Here is a 16,461-nt window from a genome sequence, read left to right on the forward strand (position 1 = left end):
GCCGGTCACGTGGGGCGCGACGTTTCGCGCCAATTTCGGTTGGTCGTGAGTAGCCCGCCGCGCGGACGCTTTCTGCCGTCCCAGGAGTGAGAACCTTGAACTCGCCAACTGCTGCCGCACGGGCAATGGCAGTTAAGGACTACGTGCTCGAGAAAGGTGAGGGTTTGCAAACTTGGGAGGAGCGTCCTGCGCAGGAAGCCTTCCGGCCAACACCTGTTGGTGTGAACCGGCGTCCTGGGGGTCTGGGGTCAGCGCGCGAGGCCAGAGGCAGGGTCGGGAGGCGGCGGGGCCAAGGCAGACGGTGCCTGGGAGGTGCGCGGGCCACCGAGGTCGGAGAAGAGCCGGTCATCTTGTTTGGGGAAGGAGTGGGGGTTCGCGGGGTGTGGGGGGGCTCTGATAGCCGGGTTGGGGGCCTCCAGAGGACAGGGTCGCACCCAGGAGAAACCAAGAGCTCAGGAGACCCTGTCCAAGGCCCCTGCGTCCCCAGGGACGGGCACCCCGGGTTCGCTTCCCTCCGCGCCCTTAAGCATTCGGAGCTCCCGCGTCCTTCGGAGACGCGCCGGAGCCCCGGGGGCGGGCGGGCCCGGGCCGCTGCGCGTCGGGATTGGCCACTTTAGGCCAACCTCCAAGCGGAAGTGAAGGCGGGCGGAAGTTGCGCGACGTCGCTGGAGGGAGTGTCGTGTGTAAACAGTGTCCTTCCGCGCGGCGGCCCTGGAGAGAGCTGCTCGGGGCGGGGGCGTGCCTGGAACTGGGGGGCTTCGCGGGAGCCCAGGGGAGGAGGTGGTGCGGCGGGACGGCGTGGCCTTTGACGAGCCGGCCAATCGTCGGACGGGCTCCCGCCCTGGGCGGAGGAATCCCGGGCTGTGAGGCGGCTGCATCTGGGCCCATGTGCTTCTTTGTTTACTAAGAGCGGAAGCAGTGGCGGGAGAGGGGGTGGGGTGGAGCACGGGCCTAGTGGAGAGGTTGAGGAGCCCGAAAGAAAAGGGGGACTCTTAGGCGTGGAAGAAAAGCTGAGAACCTTGAGCTCGGAGTGTGTGGAGGGGTGTGTGAGCCCTTTGGGAAAGGGTATTGAGAATTTTAACTAAGAGCCTGAAATTCCCTGGGGGCGGGGGTAGGTTGTTGGGTAATGCTCTAACCGCCTGGGGCCCCTTCTCCCGTAGCTAAGAACGGACTTGTTAGAAGGAGTTCTGTTCTACTTGGGGAGAATTATAAAGGCTTTTTTCGATGTTCTTGTAAACTGATTACTTTATGCGTTTCGTAAGGGAAAACAAGTTTTTTTAGGTTTGCATCAAGGGGTTTTGCGGCAAAGTATCTGAAAGACTGATTCTTGTGATTTTATATTTTTCTTCCAGAAAAGGTTAAGAAATTCCTACAGGAGTTTTACCAGGATGATGAATTTGGCAAAAAACAGTTCAAATATGGGAACCAGTTGGTAAGTTTAAGATAAAGTGGAGGGAATGGGTGTTTGCTTAAGGAGTTGTAAGAGGTGTTCCGGTTAATTTCCTTAAGTATATGTTGTAAGTAAGCCCTGCAGTATTCTATTTAATACTTAGTAAGTGGGTGTAGTTGTACATGTTTGAAGATCAGAGTGTACATTACGAGTTAGGGGGGCTTTGGGGGGCTGAGAAGGGAGTATTGCTTTGGTCTTTCCCGGCTGTGGCGGGAGGACACTGCCAGGCCCGGTAAAGCATGGCTCTGTTGCTGTCTCTTCTTGCCACAGGTTCGACTGGCTCATCGGGAGCAAGTGGCAATGTACGTAGACCTAGACGATGTAGCTGAGGACGACCCTGAGTTGGTGGACTCGATCTGTGAGAACGCCAGGCGCTATGTAAGGCTCTTCGCCGATGCTGTGCAGGAGCTGCTTCCTCAGTACAAGGAGAGGGAGGTGAGTGGTTGCAGAAGACCGCAGGGCGAGGGACAGGTTGCTTTTGGGACGCTTCTCGGATACTGGTGATTTTCTGAGCTGGCAGAGGGAGAGCAGTAAATTCTGCATCCGTGCCCTTTATGGTCTTTCCTTACCTCATCTAGCTCCTCATTTTTGTCGTCTTTCTTAAGGTGGTAAACAAAGATGTTCTGGATGTTTACATCGAGCACCGGCTGATGATGGAGCAGCGGAGCCGTGACCCTGGGGCAGCCCGAAGCCCGCAAAACCAGTACCCCCCTGAACTCATGCGCAGATTGTGAGTGGTCTCCGTGGGGGAGGCTGTGGAAATTTGTTCTCCAGGACATTAACGTGACCATTTTCTACACTTAGCGAGCTGTACTTTCAAGGCCCAAGCAGTAACAAGCCTCGTGTGATCCGGGAAGTGCGGGCTGACTCTGTGGGGAAATTGGTCACTGTGCGTGGAATTGTCACTCGTGTCTCTGAAGTCAAACCCAGAATGGTGGTGGCCACTTACACTTGTGACCAGTGTGGGGCGGAGACCTACCAGCCGGTATGTATAGAGCGAGGAATAGGAACACACTTAATTGTTGGTGATTTTGCACAGAATTAGTTTGCGTGCTGATATTTATTTCTCGTTTATTGTATTCTTGTAAGATGTGACTGCTTTCAGCGGCCAGTCTTTTTTTGATTTGTAGTGGTGGTCTTATGTGTTTTGTATTCTTCGTTCCTATCATCATTTCGCTCAGGACAGGTCAAGACATCCTTCACCATTTGTGGTGTGTGCTGTGAGGAGGAAGTGTTCACTCAGGTGACTGACTTCGTTTCCTTCTGCTTTCCTTTCTCACATCCCAGATCCAGTCCCCTACTTTCATGCCTCTGATCATGTGCCCGAGCCAGGAGTGCCAGACCAACCGCTCAGGAGGGCGGCTGTATCTGCAGACGCGCGGCTCCAAATTCATCAAATTCCAGGAGATGAAGATGCAGGAACACGTGAGTTTGGGGCGCAGCCCCCCGGGGAAGGGGAGTTGAGGTGTCCACTCAGGTTCCGCAGCCACTCACGGAACGGAAGGAAGAAAAAACAAAGAGGCTGAGGCAGAGAGGTGACCTCTAGAGCAGGAGGGAGATTTGGCAAAGGTGATCCCGGGGTCCCTTCTCCTCTTGGCTCCTCTGAGGCGCAGAAGCGGGCTGGGATGCCGAGGCCCAGAACATGAGGGCCTCGTCGACTTCATGTACCTTCCTCCTTGCCCGCGGGCTTGTCCCCTGTAGAGTGACCAAGTGCCTGTGGGAAACATTCCTCGTAGCATCACCGTGCTGGTAGAAGGCGAGAACACGAGGATCGCACAGCCCGGGGACCACGTCAGCGTCACTGGCATCTTCTTGCCGATCCTGCGCACTGGGTTCCGACAGGTCGTACAGGTAGGGAGGGGGTTTGCAAGGAGGAGAGATGTGTGCTTTTCTCTGCCTCCACTCTCGTCTCGCCACCCCCCCCCCCCCAGAGAGAACCGTCAGTGGCGAAGTAGCACGAAGGCCGGTGAAAGGGCCTTCATCCGTGTCCTGACGTTTTCCTGCCCAAGGGTCTCCTCTCTGAAACCTACCTGGAGGCCCATCGGGTCGTGAAGATGAACAAGAGCGACGACGACGAGGCTGTGGCTGGAGAGCTCAGCGCGGAGGAGCTGAGGCACATTGCAGGTGAGGGGCCTGGGGGAGCCTGGGAATGGGGTTTTCTTTCTGGTTCACCCCCCCGCCCCGATCCCCCCAGCAAGTAATCTTAACTTTCCCGCAGAGGAGGATTTCTATGAGAAGCTGGCGGCCTCCATCGCCCCAGAGATCTACGGGCACGAAGACGTGAAAAAGGCTCTGCTGCTTCTGCTGGTGGGCGGGGTCGACCAGTCTCCTCGGGGCATGAAGATCAGGGGTAAGACGGGGGGGGGGGGGGGGGGGGGGCAGAATGTCAGGGGCCAGCGTCCTGTGACAAGACAAATCTGGGACCTCTGTGTCACAGGAGAAGAGAGCATGTGGGCTCCGTGGGCACGGGGGGGATGAGAAGTAGCGCTGGGTGTCGGGGAGGATCTCAGGAGTATGTGTTGTCTGGCAGCGCGCGTGGAGAGAAGGGGTCAGCTGGAGTTCAACCCTTCTTCCAGGCAACATCAATATCTGCCTGATGGGGGATCCCGGTGTGGCCAAGTCTCAGCTTCTGTCTTACATTGATCGCCTGGCGCCCCGCAGTGAGTAGCAACCCTGGGAGGGGTGAGTGTACCAGACAGTGGGGCCCCGCGCTTCTCTGTTCCTTAGGGGGTCAGGGAGGGGACATGGTTCCGGTGCCAACACTCGATATTCAGGGGCCTTGGAAAGGCCTGGACCTGGCGGGCCTGTAGAGCGAGTTCACTGCGGGCTTCACCTCCCTCCGCCCTGTTCTTGATTCTAAGTTTGTTCTTCTCTTCCTCAACGTGTCTGCTCTTTCCGTGTTCCTGATGCTGCCGTTTAGGCCAGTACACCACGGGCCGGGGCTCCTCGGGAGTGGGGCTCACAGCAGCTGTGCTCAGAGACTCAGTGACAGGAGAGCTGACCTTGGAGGGCGGGGCCCTCGTGCTGGCCGACCAGGGCGTGTGCTGCATCGACGAGTTTGATAAGATGGCTGAGGCCGACCGCACGGCCATCCACGAGGTCATGGAGCAGCAGACCATCTCCATTGCCAAGGCCGGCATTCTCACCACGCTCAACGCCCGCTGTTCCATCCTGGCTGCCGCCAACCCTGCCTATGGGCGCTACAACCCTCGCCGCAGCCTGGAGCAGAACATACAGCTTCCTGCTGCGCTGCTCTCCCGATTTGATCTTCTCTGGCTGATCCAGGACCGGCCTGACCGGGACAATGACCTACGGTAAGTGGAGCTCAGCGCCCCAGGACACACCTCCCCCCCCGTGCTCCGCAGGGAGGGGGAAGGTGTTAGAAACCCCTCCGGTTCCCAGCTTACGGGAGCTCTGGAGCCTCTCGCTCTTACGTGGGAGCTAGGCCGCGGTTCTTCCGGGAGATAGGGAGTTGGGACTAAAACCCCGGTGAGGATTCCGCACTGTGGAGAGTTGGTGGGCTGAGACATGGGTAGAGGGACGGGGCACAGGGTATGTGGCCCCGAGGAGAACGTGTCTGCTTGCCTCCGCTCTCCCCAGGTTGGCCCAGCACATCACCTACGTGCACCAGCACAGCCGCCAGCCCCCAGCCCAGTTTGAACCCTTGGACATGAAGCTGATGAGGTAGGACAGCTGGGGCAAGGCCGGCGTGCCGGGCCCGTCACCCCACATGGCCGCAGCTTGGGCTGTGTGTGTGTCTCCGGGAGTGGGGTGTTTTTCATCACCACCCCGCTCCCCCCTGGGGCTGAAAGCAGGGAGTCTGTGCCCACCCCCACCCCGCTGGTGGCCTCACGAGACCCAGCATCAGAACCTCTCTCGCCAGCTGCCCGTCTCAGGGTGGAGGCAGGTCTAGATTTCAGGAGAGGCCGGACGCTGCTCCGTGTAGTTGATGGGGTTTGCTCCGAGGGGCCCCAGGAGCCCCCAGTTCTCCTTTTCTTGTCCCTGTTCTGTTGTTCTGTTGCAGTAAATAAAGTACAGTCGGGCCCGTCCTAGGTTCAGGGGAGGGGACTTGACCATCTTTTATGACTGGTGGGTTTTTCCTGTAAGATCCTTTTCCTGAAAACTTAGAAATCATTTGGAAGGTGCCATTGGGAGAACTCCAGTGATGCTCAAGCGAATTTGTTTTTCCTACTTGGGGGAGCAGGTGTCGCCTTCAGTGGAGAATTCTTGCTTTCCCACAAACCTCTTCCGCAGACGTTACATCGCCATGTGCCGGGAGAAGCAGCCCACGGTGCCGGAGTCTCTGGCCGACTACATCACGGCCGCGTACGTGGAGATGAGGCGGGAGGCCTGGGCCAGCAAGGACGCCACCTACACTTCCGCCCGGACCCTGCTGGCCATCCTGCGGCTGTCCACAGCTCTGGTGAGCGCCCGGGCCCGCTCCGCCGGCGGGGAGGCCGTTCCAACGATCCCCGGGCAGCCCTCACCCCCCACCCCCCAGCACCCCGGCCCCGTTGCGCCCGTGGCCGCCTCCCTCCCGCTCAGGCCCTGCCGGTGCTAAAGTGCTGACAGTGCAGATAGCGGTCCTGCGGGCTACCGCACTGTGGGTACTTGCTGCTCCGGCAGGGCACGCACGGCGTCCCTGGAGGGAGAGGCCTGTCCCCGCTGCTCCAGCCTCACGGCGGGGGGGAGGGGGTCGCCTGCGCTCCCTGTGTCCTCCGTCCTTGCTAGAAACCTGCGTCCTTGCTAGAAACCTGCAGTTCTGTCCGCACACCTTGGACCTTAGTCCCGGGGGCTCCAAAGTGCTGTTCGTGCAGGTAGTGTGATTACCTGACCTACTGCTGAGCTAGCACTTCCCGAGCCCCGGGGACGCGACCTCTCTGCCAGCCGCCTTCCTGGCCGAGCTCCCCCTGCTCTGTCTGTCGTGGTGGGGAGCCCAGGGGTGCTCCGGAGGGTCTGGTCTCCCTCACAGGACAGCGGAAGCCCGGGACTGGCCAGCGTTGCAAGGCGGAGACTTGGGCAATTGCTGGACGCTGCCCGCGCATTGCACTTGTCTCGGTCTGACAGTGCCGGCCCCGCACTGCGGCTGCTGGGCGGGGGGCTCTCCTCTCGTCTTCGGGGCTGCCCTTCTTGAAGCTGGAGCGGGGTGGGGGGGGGTCCCCTGAGGTGGTTCCCTCCCCTCCTCCCGTGCCCATCTCTCCCTCCCTTCCCCACAGGCGCGGCTGCGGATGGTGGACATGGTGGAGAAGGAAGATGTGAACGAAGCCATCAGGCTCATGGAGATGTCCAAGGACTCCCTGCTGGGCGACAAGGGGCAGACGGCGAGGTGAGCCACACCAGGCCCCATGCCTGTCCCGCCCCGACTACTTAGCCTCACGGCTCCTGCATCCTCCCGTTTGGGGTGGTGGCCTCGGCGCTAACACGGCCGACGGTCCTCTGACCTCACACCGCCCTGCTGTTCCCTGCAGGACCCAGAGGCCTGCGGATGTGATATTTGCCACTATCCGCGAGCTGGTCTCCGACGGCCGGAGCGTGCGCTTTGCAGAGGCGGAGCAGCGCTGCATCTCCCGGGGCTTCACCCCTGCCCAGTTCCAGGCGGCGCTCGATGAGTACGAGGAGTTAAACGTCTGGCAGGTTAATACCGCCCGGACACGGATCACTTTTGTCTGAGTCCATCCTGCTGGTGAGACTCTGCGTTCCATGTGGTGACCCCACCCCCCCAAAAAGAGCTTGTGGTGCCTTTGAGGGGAAAAGAGGATCCCCTCGTTTTCTCCTGAGCTGCACTTGTTTTATTCTTTTTGCTAATAAAGTGTTTGTAGGTTGCTTTATTCTATTCAAACAGGGTTTTAAGAATTTTCTAGATTCTTACCTTGTTCCCTTCGTGCTTCTTACCCGGTTCACTCCATAAACTGACCGAGTAAGGCGCCCGCTCTACCTGCCAGGCGCTGTTACTCCTTGCTGCGTGCCCAGCCTGTAAGTCCCGCTGTGTGGAGATGACGTGAAAAATTGGTCTCCAGTCCCTTTCCCGGTCCTACTGTGCCTCCCGGCTCTGGAGAGACTGTGCTGGTATGAACTGCTTCCCAGCAGGCTTCCCAGCAACTCCTCCCCTTGTCTACCTCCTGAAACGCCTCAACGCTCAGACCTTCTGTTGCCAACTCTCCCTCTAAAGCTTTGTTCGGGGGTGAGGACAGGGAGCTGAAGGGTGGCACAGGGAGGTGAGACACCACGGACAGGTGATCACGTGTACCAGTCCCCACATTCACACCTGGTCTACAGTATGGAGACTGGAGCCCCCCCTGCCTGCTAGGGGTCAGGTGCCAAGGGTCAGGTGTAGCGCTGTCATAGCACTCTGAACATTAGCAGGAAGAAAAAACTCGTCCTCTTGGCAGTAGACAAGCCCATTAGAGCTTTCAGGCTGTCCAAAAAAGACAAATTCACTTAGCTTGGGGAATCGGTCACTACTAGTCAAGTGTATAGGGTTGGTCTCTGCACTGCTGTCCTAGGGAGACCTTAGGAAACAGCTTGCTTAGGTGAAAATGGGCAGCCTTTGGCTCAGTGTAGACTCCTCCACCTGACCAGACCTGGGGTCACCTCAAGTGGCAGCGAGCTCCCCACCACTGCAGGCTGTCCTGCCTGAGCGAGGCTGGAACCAAAGGCCTCCTCTAAGATCGAAGTTGAGAAGGCTGTGTGGTGGCCAACAGAGAGGACAGAGCCACTGGGAGGGGTGCTGAGGGGCTGCTCCCCTTTTATTATCGACAGGAGGTTTCTCTAACGGGAGTGTGACACCCTTCCCCTGTGGGACCATTGTCCGACCTGTGCGTCGTCCCTTCAAATACCCTCTCAGAAGAAGAGCCCCCGCATCCGCCTGCCGATGCCTTGTCGATCGTAGAGGACGTTGAACTTGTTCACAAACTGGTTCATGGTGTTGCAGGTTTTGGTGATGGTGCCGAGGTAGGCCATGAGCCCCACGTCATTGCATTGCTAGAAGGAAAAGACCAGTTGTCCGGGGGACAGAGGACTGTCCCACGTCCTGTGTATAGACATGATGTACAAAAGCCCCATCTCCCCAGCCTGGGTTTTATACTCACATCATAAAAGTCTGTCTTGAACTTGTCTGTGCTGAGCACTGGTAGGCAATGACACAGAGCATAGGCCTCCCGCAGGATCTCATGGTTGAAGGGGACCTCTCCTAAAGGCACAAAAGGACTGCGTTAATGTAGACGCTGTCACCTCCCCAGGAGGAAGAGGAAGTGATCTCCCAGGAGGGAGAGGAGTGCCAGGGAGACACTGTCCTACCCGCTTCGGAGGCCTTGACGTACTCCAAGATGAGCTTGACCCGGCTGTGCAGCATCTTAATGGCGCTGTGTTGCGCGATCAGGTGCTCAGCCACTGCAGGGAGACGGGAACAGGCCAACGTGTAAAATGAACGTGGCCAGACTTTCCAGCCCCACGGCCGAGGAAGCCCCTCCGGCCTGCCTTACCCGTGGAGTTCTCGCCGCTGCCAGTGGCTGTCATTCGGGCTACGTGGTCGACACCAATGCGTTCAGCTTCCTCTGTGGCCAGAGTGTAGGTCAGTTCAGCAAACAGCATGGTGGCCTATAGGGCACAAAGGCAGAGTCAGAAGCAGGAAAGGCCCAGAGCAGGATCGAAGGGTTGAAGGGCAGGCCATTACCTCTCCATTGATTATATCGATGACGGACTCAAAAACGCTGACGGGAAGCTGTAAAGAAACAGCGGAGACGGCGTGACATCAAGCGCCCCTGAGCTACCACAGGCCAAAAGCTGGGCTTGGCTCTTCCACCGTAGACTTTCCATCCAATCTTCCCAAAGACCCACTGAAGTAAGGATAAGCCCCATCTCACACGTGAGGCAAAAAGCAGTTTAGAGGTTTAATGACTAACCCAAAGTCACACAGCTGCTGAGTGGGAGAATTCCCCTCAGGTGAACATTCAGCCCGACGGAAATGTGGGAAAGGAAGGACAGTGGGGGGAGGAGGCTACAAAACAGGCACGGGGTCAGCATTACTCACATCTGTGTGCTTGGTCATAGGGTTCAACTTAAGAAAGAGCGGGCTCTCGATGATCTCGCACACCTGGAAGAGGGGATGGTGGGTGTGAGTGGCAAGGCCCATCTTTCTCCCTCCCCTCACGCTCCCCCAGCACGCACGTGTGAGCACGTGTACCTGCTTGTGGACGTGGATGTCGGAGGGGTCAGGCGGCCCACCGGTGGTATACCAGCCCAGAAACTCCAGCTCCTTGAACACCTGTTTGACTGCAGAGGCAAGAGCCAGGGCACAGGGTTATTTCTTTAAACCACCCTCCCGTAACTGGAAGCGCCTGGTATATTTTTCATCAACTTCTCCCCTCCCCACTCAACTGGCTCAACTCCCAATAATTAATCCCTTCTATCTTCTCTTGTCCTTTACTGTCATTTGGGGGGAATGCCTAAATGTGTTCTCTTTCTGAGATCCTTCCCACTACTCTCACTCCCCCCCCACTTCTTGTCTCATTCTGTTTCTTCCCAACACACTGCAGCTCCCCCACTCTGCCTTTGTTTCTTACTCCCACTCCTCCCTACCCCTCCAAGTCTCTTCCCCTCTCACACTGCTCCTCCTTGGTGTAGTAATATTCCTTGTCAATGATAATCTTCTCCTCCACAGTGTGGGAGAGCAGCTCAAAGGAGTTCATCACCTCGATATTTCGACCCTCCTGTTTCCCGATCAGGGCCCCGATCACTGCGGGGAGAGAACGACACGTGAGACATGAGGGTTAGGAATCTTGTCCCTCATCACTACAGCCCAAGGGTCGAGGTCAGTGTGAACCAAACGCTGGAGACACGGTGACCTGGGGGAGGGGGAACCGGTCTCAGGAACGGAATGGGCAAAGACCCCTATTTGGGGGAGGTGACCGAGAGGAGGTGGGAGAATTACGCCGAACACGCACCCTGCATAGGCCGCCCCTCCTGGGAGCGCATGCGAATCCAATGGTCTGAAATGTTGAGAATGACGAGGGGATGAAGAGCGACGGAGACGCTCCCCGTCACGCCGGAGGCCATCACGCTGGGGACTACTGAGGGTGGAGGAAAAGGAGGGCGAGTGAGATTCGGCGCGGCACATTCTGCCCCGAGGCTGCGAGCGGGAGACGGCGGAGCCGGAGCCATACATCCCTCCCGCAAATTAGTCCAGGGGGAGGTATTGCCGTCCTGCCTGCTGACTCCTCCCGGGAGTCCAGGGGGGCCTTGTCGCTCCCCGAGGGGCGTCACCGGAGGAGGCCCCCGCGAGGCCCGTTACCTGCTGCATCCACCTCCATCCCGCTGCTCCCTCCAGTCCCGTTCGCCGCCGCCGCCATTTTCCCCGCGCCCGCCAGCCTCGGCCCCGCCCCCTCCCTGCCGGCTTCCGTAGGTCGGCGGCGCATGCTCAGTGGGCGCGGGGCTTCGGCGGGCAGGGCGTGCTGCCCCGAGGCCGCCCGACTCCAGAAGACCCGGTCCTGGGTGTCACCTGCAGCGGCCGAAGCCCTGAAACAAATTACTTAACCTTGACCCCTCCCGACCTTATCGTCCTCGTCAGTAAAATTGAGATAAAACGGCCTAGTTCCTGAGGCTGTTGCAGGAGGAATGAGAAATCCTGTGTTTGCCCTCAGGATGAAATCCAAGCCGCGTGCAAGGCCCTGCAGTATGCGGCCCCGCCCGCCAGCCGGCCTGTCCCCTGCTCTGCCCCTCGGTCCTCCTGCTGCAGCCGCACGGGCTCTCGCGGCAGTTCCCGTCGCATGCCCCGCTCGCTCCCACGTGAGGGCCTCTGTGACCAACGCCACACCTGACACACAGGAACCCAAGTAGTTTTTCAGCGGATGGTTATTTTGAAGTGGTTTCACCCGGTGTCCTCCTCGCCGCCCTCCAAATACCGTATTCCCCACAGGACTAGGAGCATCCCCGGCACTCTCTAAGCCTTCCCGACCTCTCTACCCTCGTCTCCAGCAGCCTTTCAAAACTGGCTTCTGGCAAACCTGGCCCTCTCCATACCTCCCCCCACTCCTACACTCGAGCACGCCGAGGGCTGCATTTACCCCCGCCCCCTTGCTGCCCCTACAGTTTGTCCCGCTGGCTCTTTTACTGTGTGTCTGTGCCACACCCAAAGTGTAAGCTCTCAGAAAGCCGGTGGACACCTGTGTCCCGACCCCGCAGAGCCCACCCCAGCGCCCACAGGCAGCAGGTACCCGGAGATGTGTGCTGCTTTATCACCTTCCTCATCTTCAAGTCCCGTCTTTTAGCAGCATCTTCGAATCTCTTTCTTGTCCCTCTGTTCCCTTTGTCACATCACCTTCGGTAATAAAACCGCCTCCCTGCTTCCTTCCTATATAGACACCCTGCATTCCACGTAGTGCCCACTGGGATAACCCAGGATAATCTCCCCATCTGAAGATCCTTAACTTAATCATAAATCCCTGACAATCTCCCAATCTGAAGATCTTAATTATAAATCCACAATAATCTCCCCATCTGAAGATCCATAGTTTAATGAGATCTGCAAAATCTCTTTTCCCTGTAAAGTGACATTAGCAAGTTCCAAGGGTTGGAACCTGGCTGTCTTTGGGGGCCACTGTTCAGCCCGCCACAGCACGCTGTGGGTGAGCTGGAGAGCACTGTCTTCATGATCTAGCATTATGTCAGTCCATGAAGGGAATCCTGGTGGCTGAAGCAGAATTAAGTTGGAATTCTCTAAACTCCCTTTTGGCTGGGCTGTACCCAGAGGATTGGAATTCCCTAGGCTCCCTTTTGGCTACCACCAGGTTGGCCCCGGGGTAGCCATGCAGTGGGGGGCAGGGGGAGGGAGAGAAGTGTCAAACCAAGGAATGGTCAAGACAGAATCTTTAATTTTCAAAATAAGTCTAGAAAGCCTTCCTTTCATCCTGATTGTTACCCAAGAGATGGCTGAGCGGGAGGAGATGAACACTCTCAGGGAACCGCCACATTTAGCAACCAGGATGCCTTACTAAGGTCTGTGGGCCAGGAGGAGGTAAGGGAGGTCGGGATGATCTGGAGGAGGCCGTTTCCAGCCCTTGGGACTCAGATGCTGAGGATGGTAGGGAGTGTAGGATGTCCATCCAACACCTTGACTACTGACCCATTGTTGGGTAGCTTTTGTGAGATAAAGCTTCATGCACCCCAATGTCAGACTGTAGATGGTCTGCAAAACCTAAAACATGACACAGTTTAGTTTCGAGGGCCATAATGATGTGGCCTAAGTCACAGGATCAGACTAGAACAGGGACATCAGCACCAAGAAAGACCCGAGAAGGTGTCGAGGGTTCAATGGAATCGGTTAAGGTGTGGGCGGGAGCTTCTGGCCAGTGCCGGCTTGATCAGCATCTTAAAAGTGCCAGTCTTATCAGAGACCAGGTCCCCACCATGGGCAAGCACGCAAGTGACTCGACTCGACTGTCAGAGCTAAGGTGTGTTTACTGCTCCCAAAGCACGTGCTTTTCATCTTCTCTGTCAGCTTCAAGCGCCCAAGCAAGCAGCCAGACCATTGGCTGACGGCCCAAGTCAGCAAAATGTCACCAGGCTCCTCGGGGGGAGTTCTGGCCAGATTTATGACGAGAACAGCTTTGAGTTCTGCCCACTGAGCAGAGCTGTGAATTGGCTTTCAGTTTTGGGCAGCTGGCCCTGAAGCCGGGCAGCAGCAGCTCCCCAGGGGACCCCATCGGGGTTCATCAGGAGCCATCAGGGAACCAAGCCCAGGCATTCAGGGGAGACTCTGAGACCTCTAGTCCCTACTGATCCACGTCTCGGGTTCAAGTTCCTTAGAAAGGAGTAGTGCCACTTCAGGTAAGACCCCTCCAGGAGCACACGGACTGTGCCCTTAAATATACCATTCCTGTCTCACCAGTGAGGTCTGCTAGGCTCTGCCCATCTCGCCATCCATCAGCTTTGACTTGATTCACCCCAGAATGGGAGTATTGTGTTGGAGAATTACCAAGCCCCCTGAGTCTGGAGTCCTTCAGGAGCAGGTGTGCCCCTGGCTGTGTCCCGCAGGGGGCGCTGTGGCACCGACACTGTGATTTCCCTTCCTCCTCCTCTGCTTAGCCACCTGTGGGTCCCACTGTCCCCCGAAGCACACAGCAGGCCCTGAATGGGAAAATCCCCTCTAACTCTTAAGGGGCGGGAAAATTGCGAGCATATCCCCCTCCAGTCCGCACTTACGTCTTTAGGTGTAGAAGCAGCAGAGACGTCGGGCCCCACGCAAGATCACTTGGGCTTGGCTTCTCCACCGCAAACCCTGTCCAGACCCTGCATCTGGATTCAGGCATGTCTTCCCCTAGAGGAACAAGGACCAAGGAATTTAACCCATTTGTCAGGGGTTACAACAACCGCCAGCGGGAGACCACACTAAGCCTCCAGACCAGACATCCAGGGCAGGGCCTGGTGGAGGCCCCTCCGGGAAAACTGACCCCTCAGGCTGGTTTTTTGACTTTGGCCTCAAGCTCTGGGGTCAGCAGCCACAATCCATACTGCCTCTGCCCTGGGGTGCGGGTGGGCTACCTCCTGGCTCTCTCTGACAGGCTCTCTCCCCGAGCTTAGTTTGGGAGGGCTGCCTTCCCTCAGAGGCCTGACGAGGATTGCGAGGGGCACCTTGGCTCCCAAAGTAGCTGTGGGAGCGGGTTCCCAGCTGCCACAACCACACTCCCAGCATGGCTTTGGGAATAATATAGCTCATGCACTTGGCGTTTCCTCTGGGAGAGATTTGACCATGCTTCCCAGCTGCCTTACCTCAGGCTGCAGCCCCAACCCTACAGGACGATTGACCCGGCAGCGGCCCCATCTCCACGGCTTCAGGGCAGTCCAGATGGGGATGGAGGGAGTGAAAAAGAACTTTAACCCATTTGGTTCACCGAGAGACACACTGTAGAGAGGGCAGCTGGCCTGTGCTTGTCCCCAGGCCAGCCCAGGAGCAAGGGCGACCCTCATCCACTCCAGCCTCCCGCTCAGGAACCCCCACCATTAGGGGGGGCCAGTTTCCTCTGATTGCCCTGCCCCTCCTGTCCAACATCCCAGGGCAGGGCCCAAGAGAAGCATCTGACTACTGGGGAGTCCCGGGCACGTGGGGACAGAGCAGGCCGAAGCAATGGAGAGGGACAGACAGGACATCTGGACATCCTTCCGCTATAGCTCTACGGATGGGAGCACTGGGACTGGGGACCCTTCTGGACCCTGAATGAATGACGGCGATACTCCAGCTCGGTTTTAGTTGTTATTGGAAATGGATGCCTGGTTGCACAGTTCTCCTTCCCCTTTAAACCAAGTGCCCTGAGACTGCGAGGACGGTCTCTGCAAGCTGAGCCGTGGGGTAAGAGGGGTCTCTTAATCCTTACCTTTCGGTCAGAAGCGCTGTGCTAGCTCCTTGGGGTCACCCCTTTACCAGGCACTTCCCCGTGGCAACAGCAACTCTGGGGTGTCACCATGCGGAGGGCTTCCTGCCCGGAACTGGAGGTTCACTGTCCCGGGGAGCGCCTAGTGCCGCGACCCAGTGTTTCACCAGTGCTTACAAGGCCGCTGCTCCAGACTAACTCCCGGGGAAGTGGGGAAGTGGGGAAGGGAGGGCGATGCAGGACGCAGAGAGATTGCAGAATCCGAAGGCGGGATCCAAGTCAGAGCTGGGGCTCGTGGGACCGCCGGGCCACAGCTGCTGTTTAGGCAAACGGGCCCAGCTTTCTCCCCCCTGTGCGTCTGAGCACGAGCCCCCCTGCTCACCCACGAGCACGCATAGGGGACCGCAGGATCCATCTGGAGACGCAGTTAGGGGCTCGGCTGTACCTCGTCTGTCCTGAAGGCTTCTCTAAGGCTAGAGGGCCAGCGGAGCCGGACTCACATCCACGAGTGCTTGCCATGGACGGCACAGGGCAGGAAGGCCTCCGCTGGGCTGTGGGCGGCTGGCAGGTGAGCTCAACTCACTGGACCGGCAGTATTTTCAGCTGTGGCAAAAAGTCATGCGGGTTTTGTGCAAGTGACTTTTCCCTCCTTCCTTCCTTCCTTTTTAGAGAAGGGGGAGAGCGAATGGGTGCAGGGAGGGACAGGGAGGCAGAGGGAGAGAGAATCTTAAGTGGGCTCCACGCTGGTCTCAATCTCACAACCCTGAGATCACAACCTGAGACAAAATCAAGAGCCTGCCGCTTGCTTAGCCGACTGAGGACCTCCCCCCCCCCCCCACCCCGGGCACCCAGAATTTTTCACTTTCGGATAAACAGCCACAGCGCCTGGGCAGGCGAGCCCCTCGAGAGGCTCTGTGCACAGATGCAGCTGGGCTGGAGCCCAGAGCCTCACTGCCGCTTTTCGGTGGAGAGGGCTGCCTTCCTTCCACAGGCGGCTTCTCCCAGCGGCCGCAGTTGGCTGTGACCCGGGCCCTTGTCCCCACAGCGGCTGCTCATCTCCCCAGGCATGCCTGCAGCTGACTGGCTTCTAATAAAGTTGGGGAAGACGGCAGAAACCAAAATTCAGTTTTTAGATTAAATAATGGATTTTCGTAATTTAAAAATACAAGAGGGGCGCCTAGGTGACTCTGTCAGTTTGCCTTCGACTCAGGTCATGATTATGGGGTCCTGGGATCGGGTCCTGCATCAGGCTCCCTGCTCAGTGGGGCGCCTGCTTCTCCCTCTGCCTGCCGCTCCCCCTGCTTGTGCTCGCTCGCTCGCTCTCTGGCAAATAAATATTTTTTTAAAAAATATGAGAATTGAGTCAAACAGTACTTCCTTTAAAATTTTTTGAGGAATGTCAGTCAATATTGTCTGATGATGTATCACATGGCTTAACCCAAGGGCGGGTCTCGTCTTTTCCTTGGAGGCCGTTTCCGTGGTAGCTGAGTGGCCCAGAGCAACAGGTTTGCCTCCTGGCCAGGCTGGCCCAGCACGTGCTGTGAAGAGGGTTTGCTTGTGCTGAAGAGTCTCATTTAAGAACTGGGCCGAGGGGTGCGTGGGGGGCTCGGTTGGGTGTCTGCCTTCTGCTCAGGTCACGATCCCAGG

The 16,461-nt window shown here is 57.7% G+C and overlaps 2 protein-coding genes across 4 annotated transcripts; one reads left to right on the forward strand and one right to left on the reverse strand.

Moving 5' to 3' along the window:
- The first annotated feature begins 11 nt into the window (after nt 1–11).
- On the forward strand, nt 12–7,283 carry MCM7 (minichromosome maintenance complex component 7). Of its 3 annotated transcripts, none has more exons than XM_080829914.1 (15): nt 12–156; nt 1,353–1,432; nt 1,721–1,885; nt 2,056–2,180; nt 2,255–2,435; nt 2,738–2,875; nt 3,152–3,301; nt 3,460–3,574; nt 3,669–3,800; nt 4,027–4,110; nt 4,371–4,764; nt 5,051–5,134; nt 5,705–5,873; nt 6,667–6,776; nt 6,919–7,283. In XM_080829914.1, the coding sequence occupies exons 1-15, from the start codon at nt 126–128 to the stop codon at nt 7,118–7,120; spliced, it is 2,160 nt and encodes a 719-aa protein (XP_080686040.1). In that variant the 5' UTR covers nt 12–125; the 3' UTR covers nt 7,121–7,283. The 3 variants fall into 3 exon arrangements, with proteins under 3 accessions (XP_080686040.1, XP_080686041.1, XP_080686042.1); XM_080829915.1 differs by lacking the exon at nt 12–156 and adding an exon at nt 903–1,042; XM_080829916.1 differs by lacking the exon at nt 12–156 and adding an exon at nt 986–1,065.
- Nucleotides 7,284–8,163: 880 nt separating this feature from the next.
- On the reverse strand, nt 8,164–11,235 carry COPS6 (COP9 signalosome subunit 6). The gene is made up of 10 exons (XM_080829917.1): nt 10,740–11,235; nt 10,393–10,518; nt 10,053–10,184; nt 9,633–9,721; nt 9,480–9,542; nt 9,123–9,170; nt 8,932–9,046; nt 8,747–8,839; nt 8,539–8,639; nt 8,164–8,431 (listed from the first exon to the last, which is right to left on the reverse strand). The coding sequence occupies exons 1-10, from the start codon at nt 10,861–10,863 to the stop codon at nt 8,291–8,293; spliced, it is 1,032 nt and encodes a 343-aa protein (XP_080686043.1). The 5' UTR covers nt 10,864–11,235; the 3' UTR covers nt 8,164–8,290.
- Between the last annotated feature and the right edge of the window lie 5,226 nt (nt 11,236–16,461).

Source organism: Martes martes, assembly GCF_963455335.1.
Source record: "Martes martes genome assembly, chromosome: 18".
NCBI classification, from domain to species: domain Eukaryota; kingdom Metazoa; phylum Chordata; class Mammalia; order Carnivora; family Mustelidae; genus Martes; species Martes martes.

What these genes read in the sequence shown, in the direction of transcription:
- MCM7 (XM_080829914.1), top strand. Translation starts at nt 126, where the DNA reads ATGGCAGTTAAGGACTACGTGCTCGAGAAAG. An exon ending in CTCAGTACAAGGAGAGGGAG is followed by an intron (nt 1,886 to 2,055) that starts GTGAGTGGTTGC and finishes GTCTTTCTTAAG; the next exon opens with GTGGTAAACAAAGATGTTCT. An exon ending in GGAGCTGAGGCACATTGCAG is followed by an intron (nt 3,575 to 3,668) that starts GTGAGGGGCCTG and finishes ACTTTCCCGCAG; the next exon opens with AGGAGGATTTCTATGAGAAG.
- COPS6 (XM_080829917.1), bottom strand. Translation starts at nt 10,863, where the DNA reads ATGCGCCGCCGACCTACGGAAGCCGGCAGGGAGGGGGCGGGGCCGAGG. An exon ending in CAGCGGCGAGAACTCCACGG is followed by an intron (nt 8,840 to 8,931) that starts GTAAGGCAGGCC and finishes GTCTCCCTGCAG; the next exon opens with TGGCTGAGCACCTGATCGCG. An exon ending in CGTCAAGGCCTCCGAAGCGG is followed by an intron (nt 8,640 to 8,746) that starts GTAGGACAGTGT and finishes TTGTGCCTTTAG; the next exon opens with GAGAGGTCCCCTTCAACCAT.